Source organism: Anguilla rostrata, chromosome 15 (assembly GCF_018555375.3).
Source record: "Anguilla rostrata isolate EN2019 chromosome 15, ASM1855537v3, whole genome shotgun sequence".
In the NCBI taxonomy this organism is placed as follows: Eukaryota; Metazoa; Chordata; class Actinopteri; order Anguilliformes; family Anguillidae; genus Anguilla; species Anguilla rostrata.
The window spans coordinates 14,543,343-14,558,811 of NC_057947.1; the positions used below are offsets into that span (position 1 = coordinate 14,543,343).

The following is a 15,469-nucleotide window of genomic DNA, read 5'->3' on the forward strand; positions in this document are numbered from 1 at the left end:
CCATAGATGAGAAGAGGTCATATTCCTTTTTGTATGACATATGAATCAGATATTTATTGTGCACTGAGCATGATAACGTTGCTTTGTTCAGGTCCAGGCGATATCACATTCCTGAAGTGATTATTCCGTTTTTCAACTTGTTGGACAAATCTGGTTTTCAAAGCCTTGTTAAAAAGCAAGAATGCATTGGTGAGCTCAGGAGTAGCAAATAGCCCACAGAAGAACACTGTAGTGGATGACCCAAATAATATATTCAAGCATGAAGAAAAACCCCATTTTCTATTGATCATGAACACTCTCCAGGATGTAGGCATAGATGTTTCAAAGACTACCCTAAAGAGAAAACTACACCAGCATAAACTCAGAGGGTTCATGGCAAAATGCCAGCCACTGGTAAGCTTCAAGAACAGAATGGCCTGTTTAAAGTTTCCTAGACTGAAGCAGTCTTATGGACAGATGAGATAAGTAGAACTTGTACCAAAGTGATGGACAGAGGAAAGTGTGGATGAAGAAAGGAGCTGCTCATGTTGCAAAGCATACCACCTCATATGTGAAACGAGTAGTGGTTAACACTGTGTATGTGCACTGAAGTGCTGGAAATGAGCACAGTTCAGTGCATCTGTTTAAAAGTAATCCCAGCACACCATTCACAGCAGGAACAACATGAGATAGGTATAACTATGAAAATAAAGGCCTTTTTAATATTTGCATTTTGTTTGTACATGATATTGACAAGATGGACTCAGGATGTAAAGCCATAAATTGGGGCTGAACAGGATCACTTAAACGTAACACTCTTGTGACAAACATGGCTCAGCAATCTACCTGAGAACCTTAAGGAAAAGGGAAATTCAAAGAGGACAAAAATGTGCAAAGATCATTCCCGAATAAATAAGCTTTAAAAGTCTGCGAAGGACTCTAAAATGAAAATACGAAAACTGTTCACTCTTAAGGGTTATGTTGATGGAGGGGGAAATAAAAAAGATCTGAGGATTTTAAAATGAAAGGGGGTCATATTCCTTTTTGTGTGACATATGAATCAGATATTTGTCAGATATTGTGCACTGAGGATGATTACTCTGCTGCTTTCAGGTGAAAGCGATATTACATTCCTGAAGCCATTATTCAATTTTTCAACTTGTTGGACAACGTTTGTTTTCAAAGCCTGGGGGAGCCTGTCAGACCTAAGGTTGTCATGTGCCTTACACATAAAAGAAACACTGCTTTTTCCTGTTACAAAAATTATAAAACATTCCATTATGTACAATATATTCATATTTTTCTCTCATAAATTAGGTTCTCTGTAGAAATAAAATAAACACCCCTCCTCATGAGCGTTGAAAGTCTTGTAAACAGCCGGGGTAGGAATCATAGCCCCCCCCCCCCCCAACCGGTTCCCATCCTAAAGCACAAAAGGACGGTCATACATTTGAGATCTCCATTAGCTTCCTGTCAACATCCTGAAACTCAGGGTTCACCTCCTTTTTCCTGGGCACCTTGCTGTGTTTGTGCATTTTCACCTTGCAGCAGATGTAGGTGGTAAGCAGGACCACCAGCAGCAGAAGGCCCAGGCTGGTGGCCGAGAGCGCCATTACCATGAGTCGGCATGGGAACACCTCATCCTTCCCAGGGCCTTCTGTCCGTCTGCCCAGTGGGGCCTCCTCAATCTCTATCTCATCCTCCCTCATCAGCAGGCTCTGGATGTAGCTCTCATTACTGATCGTCTCATTGACAAACAGGTTGACCAGGACCATGGAGTGGAGAGGCTCAGGCTGGCCATGGTCACTGACCTTGACTAGGAGGCTATAGAGGCCCCTGTCATTGAGTGTCTTCCTCAGCGTAATGTTGCCCGTGTCAGGGTCGATGTCAAAGGATCCTGGCTCCCCACCCTTCCTCTTGATGATGCTGTAGGCTATGACGGCGTTCATGCCCGTGTCCTTGTCTACTGCATACACCTCAGTTATGGCTGTTCCGGGCTGAGTGCTGGGTAGGACCAGCATGTACGATTGGTTTGACTGTGGGAACAGGACTAAGGGTGGGTTGTCGTTCACGTCCAGGAGCAGGACGGTCACCATGGTGATGCAGGAGAGTGAAGGCTCGCCCCCATCCACAGCCTCAATCCACAGGAAGTAGGTGCCCTGTTGCTCTCGGTCCAGGGGCATCTTGGCTCTCAGGGCACCCTTCCCTGTGTCGATGATGAAGATGTCACTGCCATTGATGATAGACAGTGCCACCCAGCCATTCTTTCCTGAGTCCGCATCGGTGACTGAAAGGACGCCAATCTCACCGAACCCGGGGAAGTTCTCTGGCACAAAGAAGGTGAAGTCCTTGTTGATGAAGCGAGGGCTGTTGTCATTGCGGTCCACCACAGTTATAATGACTGTGGCAGCGGTCTCCTGGCGTGGTGACCCACGGTCCAGTGCCCGGACTGTGAATCGGTACTTTTCCTGCTCCTCCCGGTCCAGAGACGTGGACACAGTCAGGACGCCTGTTTCCCGGTCCAAGCTGAAGATGGACGGTGCGTCAGAGCCCAGCAGGTAGATCACCTCACCCCGGATTCCGCTGTCCTCGTCCGTGGCATGCAGCTTTGCCAGGAATGTGTTTGGTGAGTTGTTCTCCTCCACAAACAAATCCAACTGAGCTTGCTTGAAGATGGGTGCATTGTCGTTCTCGTCTGTCACCTGGATCCTGATGAAGGTCTTGATGACCATACCGTGGCTGTTCCTAGCCACAATGGTCAGCTCATACTCCTGCCTCTGCTCGTAGTCCAGCACCTCGGTGGTCTCTAGCAGGTACTCATCTGTAAATAGCTTGTAAGGGGCCAGCCTGAAAGGCCCCTCCCCTTCAAGGTGACACTCCACCTTTTGTCGCTGCTCTGCCCCATTCTTCACCGTGAAAAAGGCAATGGGGGAAGACGCCGACTCTGACTCCTTCAGCCACACCACACCGTCCTTCTCCAAGGCGATGTATCGAGGAATCACTGCTGGTGGGCCAGACGACAATTTCACAATGCGTACCATCACCATGGCGACGGCGGGTATGCAGGCAGGCCCGTTGGCCAGGATGGTCAGCTTATAGAATTTGGCCGTGCTGCCGTCGATCTTGCCGGACAGCTTGATGACCCCGGTGACCTTGTCCAAGTGAAACAAGGCCCTGACGTCCCGGGGGACCCGCTCGCTGTAGGCGTAGGTGATCTGGGCATTAGCGCCGAGGTCGGGGTCGTGGGCGTGGAGGTGTGCCAGGTGCGAGCCTTTGGTTGTGTTCTCATACAGCGTGACGTTGACCTGCTTCTCCTGGAACTGAGGGCAGTTGTCGTTGACGTCAGTCACAACAATCCTGAGCGTGGCTGTCCCCAGGAGGGGGGGCGTCCCGCCATCCTCTGCAATGATGCTGGTCTCATACGCGTCTGTGGTCTCTCGGTCCAGGGGGCCTGTCACAATGAGGATGGGGGTCAGCTCCCCGCCCTCGCTCTCCTCCACATCCAAGGTGAACACCTCAAAGTCGTTGACCACCCAGTAGGTCTGGACCCCATTAATCCCGGCGTCGGGGTCGACCGCTGACTGCTCTAGTGCGAACCTGGAGTTTACCGGGGCATTCTCTGGGACAAAGAGCTGGATCTCGTCTGATAGGAAGCTGGGCCTGTTGTCATTCACGTCCTCCACCAAAATCCTGACTTTGACCAGCTGGAAGTATTGCTGGGGCAGGATGAAGATGTCCAAGGACAGGGAACAGTCTCGTGGCCCCTGGTTGCCCTGGCACAGAGTCTCCCTGTCTATTGCATTGGCAGATGTGTAGAGCTCACCCGTGGTGTCATTTAGGTTCACATACTGCTGGCTAATCTTTAAAGCCTGATTGAATAAAAGAGGAGGATCAACAGAGAAATCCAACTGTAAGTCTGCACCAATGGCTCCTATGAAGGTTCCCCTGGGTAATCCTTCTCTGATTTTGTAGATCAGTTCCTTCGCCTGACTTGTAAAGCAGGAGAGAGGGCTAATGAGAGGCAGGAGAATGCAGAATCCCTGAAAAGAGAAATAAAAATTTGTATATAACAAAAGAAATAATAATAGTAATGCCAGCAATGATAATAATGCGAGTCATCAAATAATTAGCATATTATTATCTTATAGCAATGACAGAAATAATCATAACACTACTGAAACTTTTACAAGTAATTATTGTCTTGTAATATAAAGGATGCAGTTAGAAAAATTGCCAAAGTGTGAGACTTCTGTCATCAACAGCAGAACAGGCTAGATTATTACATTTTTATCATTTTTGCAATAAATATTTTCAAACAAGATTAGAGTAAAGAAGTCCAGATTTGTCTTTTAAACTGTAAAAAATAACTCATCAAGCTTTTCAAAAACTGAGGTGAGTAAAATATTCCTAACAAAGATGGGGAATGACCAGTTACTTTGAAATCAATACAACTGAGCACAATAAATGCTCAGTTAACACTGAGCACACACTTACGCACACACACGCGCACGCACGCAAGCACACACACACACACCTTGTAAAGTCCCAGCTGCCTCCCCTCTTCACACCACTTACCCATAATTTTCCCCGTAAGATGTGGCGCTGATCGCTGGGCATATTTCCGCACAACAGCGTTCGTACTCCAGCACGAAGAAATGGAGAAATTTTTTTACCACTGATACATTTTCTCCCCCCGCTGATCAGCCAGACCTCCCTTGATGGCTTTGCTCTCACAGTGTGAAAGGCAGAAGTCATTCATCTGCTCTCAGACTTTGGACACACCTCCCATATGCAAATTACTTCTCAAAGTCAGCCAACCGGATTGTGAGTGCTGCTGGCTCTCCGGGACTCTGCCTTTTACCCTATGTATGCTGGATGGCTCAGTGTGATTTTTTTTGTTGGTGTGGATCAAAACTGCAGATGCGCTCAACTTATGCATGATCCAAATTTACATAAGCTGACCCACAGAATGTAAGGACTGGAAAGTCTGTGCTTTTCTGTGGAGGAGGTTATTGAGGACATTCTGCTGAAGATGAAGAGAGACAGTTGATTGCACACTGCACCCTCAATAGTTTTAGATAAACATGAGAGGAGTGAGACAGGTCAGTAATGTGTACATTGACTGGGTTCAGAGAGGGGTTTTCTTTGGAAATGAGTTACACAGACTTTCTTAAGAGCAATGAGGACAGTGCTGTTGAAAGAGAGCAGTTTATTAGAGAGGAGGAGAGTGGTGAGCAGTTTGGATGTGCTATTAAAACATTTTTTAAAAAACAACAACACAATCATTATTATTTAAGACAAGCTGTTAATTGCTGGTTGTCAGCAGTGTACTGTGATGATGGTAATAAAAATGGTGAATTGCTTTTGTAGTCAGCCTTTCATCTTAATTTGGTTTACAGGAATATGTAGCACCCACGTGTGCTGTGTTGTGATTTATGATACACTGTGTGGTAAACTACAATGTAGACCTCAGTCTATACAGAAAAACATGTACCTTCAGCTCGTTAGAGTTATTAAAGTGGATTTTGACAGACCTCTCTTGATCTGTGCTACTGTCCATTTTCCAACTGATCTTGCATCCTCAAAATACCCCTCATTTCTTTAAATTACAGTAATTTTGAATATGTTAATAATTTGAATTTGCAACAGAGGACTTTATTGCAAACATTTAGTATAAAATTTGAAAATCATTGATAATAAATTAGAAATAATTGATAAAGATAGAAGGATTATGAGCTCAGAAAAAGTCCATCTGTAATGCAATACAATCACTTTCATTAGGTAGGACCATCCATGCTCATGTTACACAGAGACTACCAGTACCAGACAACCCCAGTGAGCATCTACCTAGTAGTGCCTTAAAAAAGGCCATCTGCGGATGTTTTATTATGTCCACACTGGCTATAAAGACATAGATAGCAGGGCTTCACTGGGTCAGTCGAAACCCTCAGTGTAAACACAGGCTTGATTATGCAAGAGACAGAGAACAAAACAAGCAGATGCAGGGGCAAAGGGAAGCCCTGCACGTCAGGATTTTATATCAGTGCATCACTGGGAGTGCTACAGCCACTTTATTAAAGAACAATATGCACGGCAGTGAAAAGCAGTATTATACAGTGCTTTTCTCTTTTCTTTTGTCCTACAAATTTCAAGATAATAAATTCAGTGGAAATGAAAATCTTGTCACATTTAAGACATTTGCAAAATAGTTACAGTATTTTCAATACTGGTTAAATATACCCATTTAGCGCCTCATTTTACTCCTGCCATCGAAAAGCTCGTTTCTGAGATATTATGCACGATTAATATTGGTGGACCATATAGGGGGTCAATTCTGTCGATATGCCCATCGATTGTGATACAAAATGCAGCACAACACGTGTGCTGGCTAGTTATCCTGGGATTGCTCAAAGCAGTGCTATTCATGCTTACCCTGGGAGAGCGGGAGCTTTTGGTCACGCCCTCATCTTCCCCTTTGAACTCATTCCTGGGGTAGTCCCTGAATCATTACACTCCACACCACATATGCTAGTATCTTTAAATCTGATTTTGACATGCCTTTTTTAATATCTGCCCTGGTGTTTGCCAACTGCGTGTCCTTAAAACCAGACCCACGAGGTCGTCGTTTCCAGGAAGCTCTAGGTAAACAATTTGATTGACAGACGAGCACTACAGAACTTGGCTTCAAACAGCTCCTGTTTTTTTGTTTTTTTTTTAAAAGAAAAACCCGAACATGTCTCAGTTTCCTGTGATTAATGAGGTGTGTGGGGCGGTTGCATTACATTTTTATGATATCCATCTACCAAGGTCTGTATTTTACATTCCTTTTGTCTCTAATGAGCGACACACAACCACAGGATCCCAGGCTTAGCAAGTGCAGTAAGTGAGAAAGTCTTTGTGCTCCGTCCAATAGTATTTCAATATAACAGTGTAAACTTGTGTACCGAATGATGTATTGCCTTTAATAATCGGTTTGTTCACAAAATAATACATGATTGTCAGGCGAAACTACACCAGTTAACTTTGTTCTACATCCAGGTGAAACAAGATCACTAAATGCTACATGATTATTACTGTTAGCACAAAGTCATATGAATATTAGTTTACTTTAACTTCTATCTACCTGCTATAAAAAAATGAATACAATGAAGTACTAAGATCTATACACCAAAATTTTTGCTATATCCCAGCAACCTATTTGTGTTTTGAACCACTTCAGCATAATATTTAGAGTCATATTTTTCGACTTGCACACTCTAATTTGTACTTCCTTCATGAATGATTGAAGTCACTCCTAAATGTTTTAGTTTACCAAAGTGTGCGGTTTACCTCAATTTCTTACAAATTTGTTACAAAACATAATGAGCAGCAAATGTCGCTACACAGACTTCATTTCCCATAAGCCCCCTCTTTATGTGCAGACCCTTTTATGCATGCAATGCACCGATGTCCAATCAACCAGTTGGTGTTACCTGATAGTGCTGAAACATGGACCCCTAACTGACTGAACCCTCCTATACTCTGGGAGACACAATCGTCAATTGCTCATTGCCCTATGGAGCTACCGGCCACAGTTGGCACTGGAACACTCTGGATTCGATCCAAAGCCATGAGGCTCATTCATTTTAGTCACATTTTAAACTCTTCTGTAAGGAATATAAATGACTATAACACAAGATTGCATGAAGGTACAAAATCCTTTTTACATTCGATAAGTCCTGTTTATAATGATTATGGCCTGTCACATTTTCCCGGTAAATAGTCTCTCATTATTAATATCTTTCTTTCTTGGCCAACTTTTTTGATGTTCTTATGGAGCACAGTGTGGTAGAAACCATAGCATCCAGATGTCCTGTAGAAATTCCTACACCAAGACCCCAGTCATTTTCCCCCACTGATTTAATCTGGTTATTTTTGTAAAGATTTAGCCCATTCCAGCAATTTCCTGGATTTTCCTCTGCAGAGGGCAGACCCCTTCTCATTGCTTTTTAGTTCCATTCTTTCTCACCAATTTTACCCACAAGTCCCATCTCAATACATGGTAAAAAATGAAATAATATCAGCCTCACTTGTTTTTACGCACTTGCTATCTCCTCTTGTAATATCAGAATGAACAGTGAAAAACGAGTTCTTCAGTGACCCTGACAGACATGTCCCTTCATGCGCATTGGTTACAGAATGTAACATGAATAATATACACTTCACCCATTCTTCATACCTTCCTATTGCAATAAAAATGTATGTATTTTCTGTTTCCATCAGGTTTGTGTTTGTGTAGAATAGACTTTTCAAATACCCATGGTATCTTGCTTAGTATTTCAAATACATACAAACTCCTTTTTAAATCTAAATGAAATATATTGCTGAGTTCATGTAGGTGAGATTGTTATTTTTTTTTATTCCTTGAGACATGGCAGGATGCAGTTGTCTTTACAGGATGAAACAGCCAGCAACTATAGGTTTGTTTGTAAATTAAAATTAAGAGGAAATATGATTACTGATTCAATATGATTACTGATTAATGATTCAGGCCTTAATGTTTGCATTAATTGCATGTTTATATTTAAATGGGTGTGACACTTTAAATCCTGCTGGGTCTTGTTGGAGTCAGTTGACACATTCCTACAGTATGTTGACATACAGTAGGAATCAATTTTGGAGTCAGCCTGCACTGTGAATCATTAAGTGGATGAGAGCAAATGAAGAGGAATGCTGATTGTGCAATCAGACTACTAAAACTCGGATTATATAAACGTGTGTAAATGGGATTAGAAGTAAAAAACATGATTTGAAAACTTGGAACGTGCAGATATGTCAGATGTTTCGTCTTTGGCCCTGTCAAAGTAACAAATAAGGGCTGTGTGTCACTATAGATAAGAGGGTCTGCTTGTGATTGCAATTCACTGTAATGTAATATCCTCATGATTATATCTGTTAGTTCACGTGTTGCAAAATACACCTGGGGTTTAGTCTGGAAACCATTCAGAGAAACAGCCCCATTGAAAGGTAGTGATCGCTTGATGATTTAGATCCATGCCCTACATTAATCCATCAAAGAACTGGTCTTGATTGTAAGCGTTTGCTTTATTAAGTGTCTGAGCCTCAATATTCAATATGAGCCTGAATGCTGAATCACGAGTGCCGCCAGTGCATTGTCAGCTGACTTTATTTAGCCTAATGATCCAATTATGCAGTTCTAGGTTTGGATACACCCAGAAGCTGCAGAACAGAGAGGTCTGGCTGGTGTGTGTGGTGTAATGATTTTTTAAATAATATAGCAGAGCGGTCCCTTGGCCACTACATTACATTGCATTTATTTAGCAGACGCTTTTATCCAAAGCGACCTACAAAAGTGCATATCATGGTCATTGGAACAATTACAAAACACAGGTTCGATAAGGTACAATACTCATTTCGTACAGCTATCTATAACCAAGAACAAACTAGAGGGAAGAGCAAGCTACACTATTAGGACGAAAATACAAATGACAAAAAGTGCTGGAATGGGGGTACATGTAACAAGAGTGCCATGAAAGGGGGGATTTCAAGTGAAATGATTCACATAGTGGTGGCAGTCAGTCCAGGTATAGTCTGAAGAGATGTGCCTTCTGACCAATGTGGAAGATGGGTAGTGAGGGAGAGGTTTGAAGAGGGACAGGGAGTTTGTTCCACCACTGGGGAGCTAGGGTGATCCCATTACTCGGATTGGGGGGGGGGGGGGCGTGCAAGGCGCTAGGCCACTAGACAAGCACAGATGCCATGAGAGGGGGAGAGATGTGGCTATGTTGTAGGGAGGTTGTAAAGCAGGCCAGCAGCAGTGTTGTAGATGGCAGAACCAGGGAGGCCTGCAGAGAGGGCCACATTTGCACATTTACAGAAGGCATCCAGATACCCACATGCAGAAAGTGATTAGTCATCTCCTGACCTGTTTATGAACAGAACCTTCCAGAGCCTCCATCAAAGGCGGCCATTCCCGTGAATGTTTATGCTTCACAGGTACAGCCTTCCCTGTGAACCCCGGGGGAAACATCCTAATATGGAGAAAAGTCTTACCTCTTACTGACTGGGTCATTGTGGTTTAGGAGACCACAGCCAAACAGTGGGAGCAGCTTTAGTTTTGAGCTCAGATTTCAAAAGAAAGATGGCAACAACAATAACAACAATCTTTATATTCCATTGAAGATTCTATTACTGAAATATATTGTAAATAAAGGCTTTATGTATATGACTGTAGTATAATATATTGAAATATCCAATTTGCATGTTTGCCCATATGTTGCAGTATTTTAAAATATATTTTCTTTCAATATATTTTCATTTTCTGTAAGGCATCACCATGACTATTGCCACTAGGACAGGCTGCACCAGAGCTGATAAACAATCTGTCCCTTCCTCCTTTTAACACCAAGCAGGTGAAATACCATGAAGTGCTGCAGTGCTGTCATATCTGAGAATGCTGAACTGATAATGCAACAGAGGGCAGGTCAACTTCACTCTAATATACTGTGAAATGTACTAATATCTTGATAATATATTTGGTTTCAATGAGGTTGATTTTACCATATGTGATCTGTCTGGACCAGCTGCTCCAGCTGCTTAGTCCTGCACATCTCAAAGCATGAATTTCAGTGAACAAATGGTGGCTAGCTGCAACTGTTTTTGCACATTCCAGTACACCCCCCTTCCTCACATCTCAATGGGGTCAGGCCTACAGATACAGGGCGGGTGGGTGGGGACAAGTGGCTAAAAGATTGTGTTAGGAAAGACAAACCCACATATACGTGTAGTTATGTGATAGGGACTGCTGTGGGAATCTCACATACCTTGGGCAAGTTAAATCATGAAAGAAATTTACGCTTTCATTCAATACCATTAAACACGTCCTGATTTAACAGGCTGCGGCACTCCTACAAAGCGCTCACGGTGTTTCTGATTGTGTGAAGCTCTTTGTGCTGTTTTTGTATGATAAGGTGCTACACAAATAAAGACTTCTATCATTACCACCACCACAACAACTTGTGATCTTATACACAGATAAAGCTGTGGCTCACAGAAATATGCCCCATGGACAGAAAGGAAATCCAGACTGCCTCACAGTCAGCGCTGGCTGCGTGTCCCCTGGCACGCTGAGCACTTGGCTGTATTATCACCTGTGGATACAAGTCCAGACCGTCCCACAGGGACCTGCAGTCATGGTTGGCACAGGGCGTCGCTAACTTCACTGTGTCCCTTGACTTCAGTGATTTAAGTGCGAAAAAATTAAAACAAACACACCCACGCACACGCACGCCCATACACATGTACCTGCACACACACACACACATGATTGATGGTAAAAAAAACTGATGTGGGAAAAGTTTGTGGAATGTCACACTCTGACTTTAGGGGCATATAGGGACATTTCCTACCCTGTGCCTTTATGCAATTCAAAACTGTTGTTGTGAAAATAAAGTTTAACGTAGAAATCATGCACAGCGCGATAATTTTACATTTGCAGGTGAAGGTATTGATCTGTTCCGGTCACTGCTGTGCAGGTCAATGTGAAATTGGCTATTGCAGTGACTCCAAAACTGGAGGACTACAGTCTACCTGTTTTTGGCATGTTTCGGCAGCCAAGTGAATAACTAAAGTGACTCATTCAGTTTCAGTTTCGGTTTGACTACCCTGAACCACAAGTGCTGCTGCACAGCGCTGGTCTGGTCCTGCGGTCGAGGCACACACCCTAAAGGTCGACCCTGTACCGGATACTCTCCAGTTTGTGGGTGAAGGGCGTAGCTAGATGGGTTGAATGGCCAATCGTCATCATCATGCATTCTTACCTTCCAGCACAGTTATTACACAGCCCCCATGGAGAGGCTTGCGAGTGTCCATGCTCGCAAATTGATGGATGACTAATTTTGCATCCAAACCTGTGAAGGGCATGGCTAGATGGGTGAGAGATTTGTGTCTTCATAGACCAAGAGAGAAAGATTTATTATGCAGGTATTCAAAGTTCCAGAGAAAACATAATAACTCTGGAAGGATGAGTGCAATGATTGGTTACATGACCCAAGTACATATACTGATTCTAATGTAGACACTTTGTAATAATCCTGATGATCTCAGCCTCTGGAATTAATCTCAAATAAAAAAAAAGAAGCAGTACATCTAATCAAATTTGAAGGCATTGCTGATGTTAAATGGGGCAATGTAAAAACCCACATTAGACCCCTCATTCATTCAACTTAAGCTACACTGAACACGAATATAGCAAATGCCAAAAGGAAAAACAGCATTTATTAGTCTGCAAAAAATAAATAGGGAAAGTATATTGATATGTGAATTTTAAACCTTCCCTCCATCCTCCATCTGTCTGAAGTTACATAAAGATTATGTGAAGACATGACTCAGAAGGCGCTCTTGCCATTAATTACAGCAGCTGCATATGCTGTTAGGGTGGTGGACATAATCCCTCCACAGATGTCCTGTTAACTTTGTGCTTCAGTCTTAATTAAAGTCCTGCTAAGCGCCAAGTTGCTAGTACATAGACACACAGCATTAAAAAGCATGCATTGGTTTAACATAGCCCAGAGGAAATGACTAACCGAGATGCTCCCTCCCTACATTGTGAAATGATTCACTAGTTCTGCATGTATCAGGGAAAAAACATGGAGCACAAATGTGTGTCCAGATTTATGGAACCTTTTCAGTATGTCTTATGTCTCATAGCACCATTTCTACCCAAACAGTTTGAAATTACTGATTGAAGTACATTAGGAATATGCACATACATGTCCATATCATTTATTTTTACAATTACACATTATTTTTATGAATTTAATTATGTTTTCCCCCCATATTTTCAGGAAGGACATATTGGTATTTGGCAGCATTCTCATGATGTTGTCTCCTAGCCTTTAAATCTGTTTGACAGTTTTATTCCATGGCGGTCATGCCAAAGCAGCTGAAAGAATAAAGAAAAAACAATAGAAATATTTTATTATACAAATTCTCTCTGTATGGCAGCTAATAAGGTAGGGGTTTTATGGAAGTAATGTAATTAAGCCTAAAACTTGTCTGTGATCACATAAGAGAGCTGTCATGAATACCTCTTAAAGACCATCACAGAGCCTTTCCCCCTTCCCTCACAGGTGAATGAGCACGGCCATTGAGCAATTATTCATTTTAACGAGCAGACTTATGAGAAAGAAAGAAATTCTCTGGTGAATCACACTTCTTAAAGTACCACCTGGCCCCTCATTAAATACAGTGAAACTTACTGCTGATGACCGTTTTATTACACCAAAAACAAAAACAGATGAACACTTTTCTTAAGACGTAGATCTTTGTTGGAACTTGTTCCTGGTCTTGCACCCGCATTCACGGCAGGTGCTGGGACGTTTAGTGGGTTGAGTGAGCAGACTGAGATCAATGCGCTGGTCAGTGAGTGAATAAGTGAATTCATTGAAGGAGTTGAAAGAGTGAATGAGTGCATGGGTTCTCATAAAGTCCTGGGCCCTGTTTCTTGTACGGCACTAAAACCATCCAGGATAATTTAATGCGTATCGTATCAAATTATCTCTTAAATTAAACTCGGTTTCACGAACGTAAATAAGGATTTGATTAGTTCATCTAGCGTTAAATCATCCCAGGTAACTGCGCATCCACTCTGCTATAAAGGGGAGATTAATCGCATCACACTCCTTACATGGACACAAAGTGAGGTGAGGCGGCCCTTTGCAGGATCACATGACATTGCAATTGACAAAAGAAGTATTTTCGACCTCGTTGTGTAAACTATGTGGTTTTTTAAATTTTGTTTTGGGATTGTAGAGGACTTATGTAAATATTACCATTGTGAAACCTTGCAAATGATGGCACTTTTACCTTCGACTGCATGGAAACTTTCCTTATAGTGTCCACTCCTGCATGGCCCAGTAATGTGAACACACTGATAAGCCTTTTGAATGCAAAGTAGGCTACACTTTTTGATTGCTCAGCATACTGTGGCTAAACTGATATTTTCATTTTTGAGGCTTTAATGATGTCTCTCATTTTACTTAATTCTTAATATTTCTTTGTCTCTGTCCTGTTTTAATTTTCTAATTTTTACTACCCTACTGTATTGTGTAATCTCATATCCATTCTTACTTTGTTTTTATTCTCCTCAAATGTAAAGCACTTTGCATAGCATTTTACGCATGGAAAGTGTTTTACAAATTAAGTTTATAATTATTATATTTTCAGCATTGCCTATAACATATATAAATGTGGTGGTGTGAGGAAGTGGTGCTCAGCACATTGCTGGTGGCACTGTTAGAGCTCTACTTTTGGTCCGAATCAGCAATGTTCATTAATTGAGGTAAATAATTCCCTCACGACTAAATTGGTAGTGCTCATAAATTTAATTGTACAAGTGCTTTGAAACAGTATTGTCGGTCTCGAAAACAAGTTCCCTTCTGAATGCCCTTCTTACAATGATGGCTCTTCCATTGACAAGAACCTCTTACAAACTATCAACAAGCATTCATTTCTGCTGTTGGTGTGTTTGTGATTTCACCACGTTGCTTTTAAGCTATGCTCATGTCATCCAGCTAACTTGAGCCTAAACCTGAGTTTTTGCAGGTTTGGGCTTATGACACTGTTGCTCTGGTAACAAGTCTGGCTAAATGGGGACCTCCCTTTGTAAAACCAAAAATCCTGGCTTTATCCCAAAATGTCAACAGACTAATTGGATTAACTCAGTTTGTGACATACGTGAATCAGGGTGTTGTTTGCATGAATGTGGGAACGTTGGGCAAGTCCCTGTTTGCTGGGATTTGTTGCAGCCACCTTGATCAGGTTTCAGGGTTGTTGAAATCAAGAGTTTAAGTTGCAGATATTTTTTCTGTTAAACCCTTAAACCCTTAAACAAATGAGGTTTGGCTTATTGCCATTTGCACTGGTATCACTTTAAACTGTTTTTAAATTTTCCACTAATGGGTTTCATTTTTTGTGACTAGCTGTTCAACTCAGCAATTGAGACCCCACTGAGTTCATATCTAAAAATGAATTGATTTAAAACATATTTCTGAAGGAATTATTCACCGTGTAGCACAATAAATGAAAGCATTCATTGATTGGACTGATTTAAAGACTTGGGATTTGAATATGGAACATACCGTACATATTCTCAACTACTTCTGACATAATTTGGGCTTAAGAGGGCCCATCCCATAATAGACATTAAAGTGTCTAATTAGGATTAACAATGAGCTGTTCACTGTAATTGGGGATTGTAGTAGTGGCTGGAATGAAGCCAGCACACACACACACACACACACAGTCCTTTGGACTGAGTTGAATGATCGGTCACATTTAGGCTATGCTACTGGTGTTTCCAAATGTCATTTCACATGGGACTTGTGTGAAGCCCAGCGTATTTAGACACTTTGCATTATGGAATGCAGCAAACACATAAAAACAATCTACGATGTTCTTCTCATGCTGTGCATAGCCCCCTTCAGCGATG

The 15,469-nt window shown here is 42.2% G+C and overlaps 1 protein-coding gene across 2 annotated transcripts; it reads right to left on the reverse strand.

The window, feature by feature from the left end:
* Positions 1-675: 675 nt before the first annotated feature.
* LOC135240910 (protocadherin-20-like) lies at positions 676-5,535 on the reverse strand. 2 transcript variants are annotated; one of them, XM_064310954.1, is made up of 2 exons: positions 4,514-5,535; positions 676-4,019 (listed from the first exon to the last, which is right to left on the reverse strand). In XM_064310954.1, exons 1-2 carry the CDS (start codon positions 4,556-4,558, stop codon positions 1,422-1,424), a joined length of 2,643 nt encoding a protein of 880 aa, XP_064167024.1. In that variant the 5' UTR covers positions 4,559-5,535; the 3' UTR covers positions 676-1,421. The 2 variants fall into 2 exon arrangements, with proteins under 2 accessions (XP_064167024.1, XP_064167023.1); XM_064310953.1 differs by having other exon boundaries at positions 4,555-5,526.
* Positions 5,536-15,469: the final 9,934 nt, after the last annotated feature.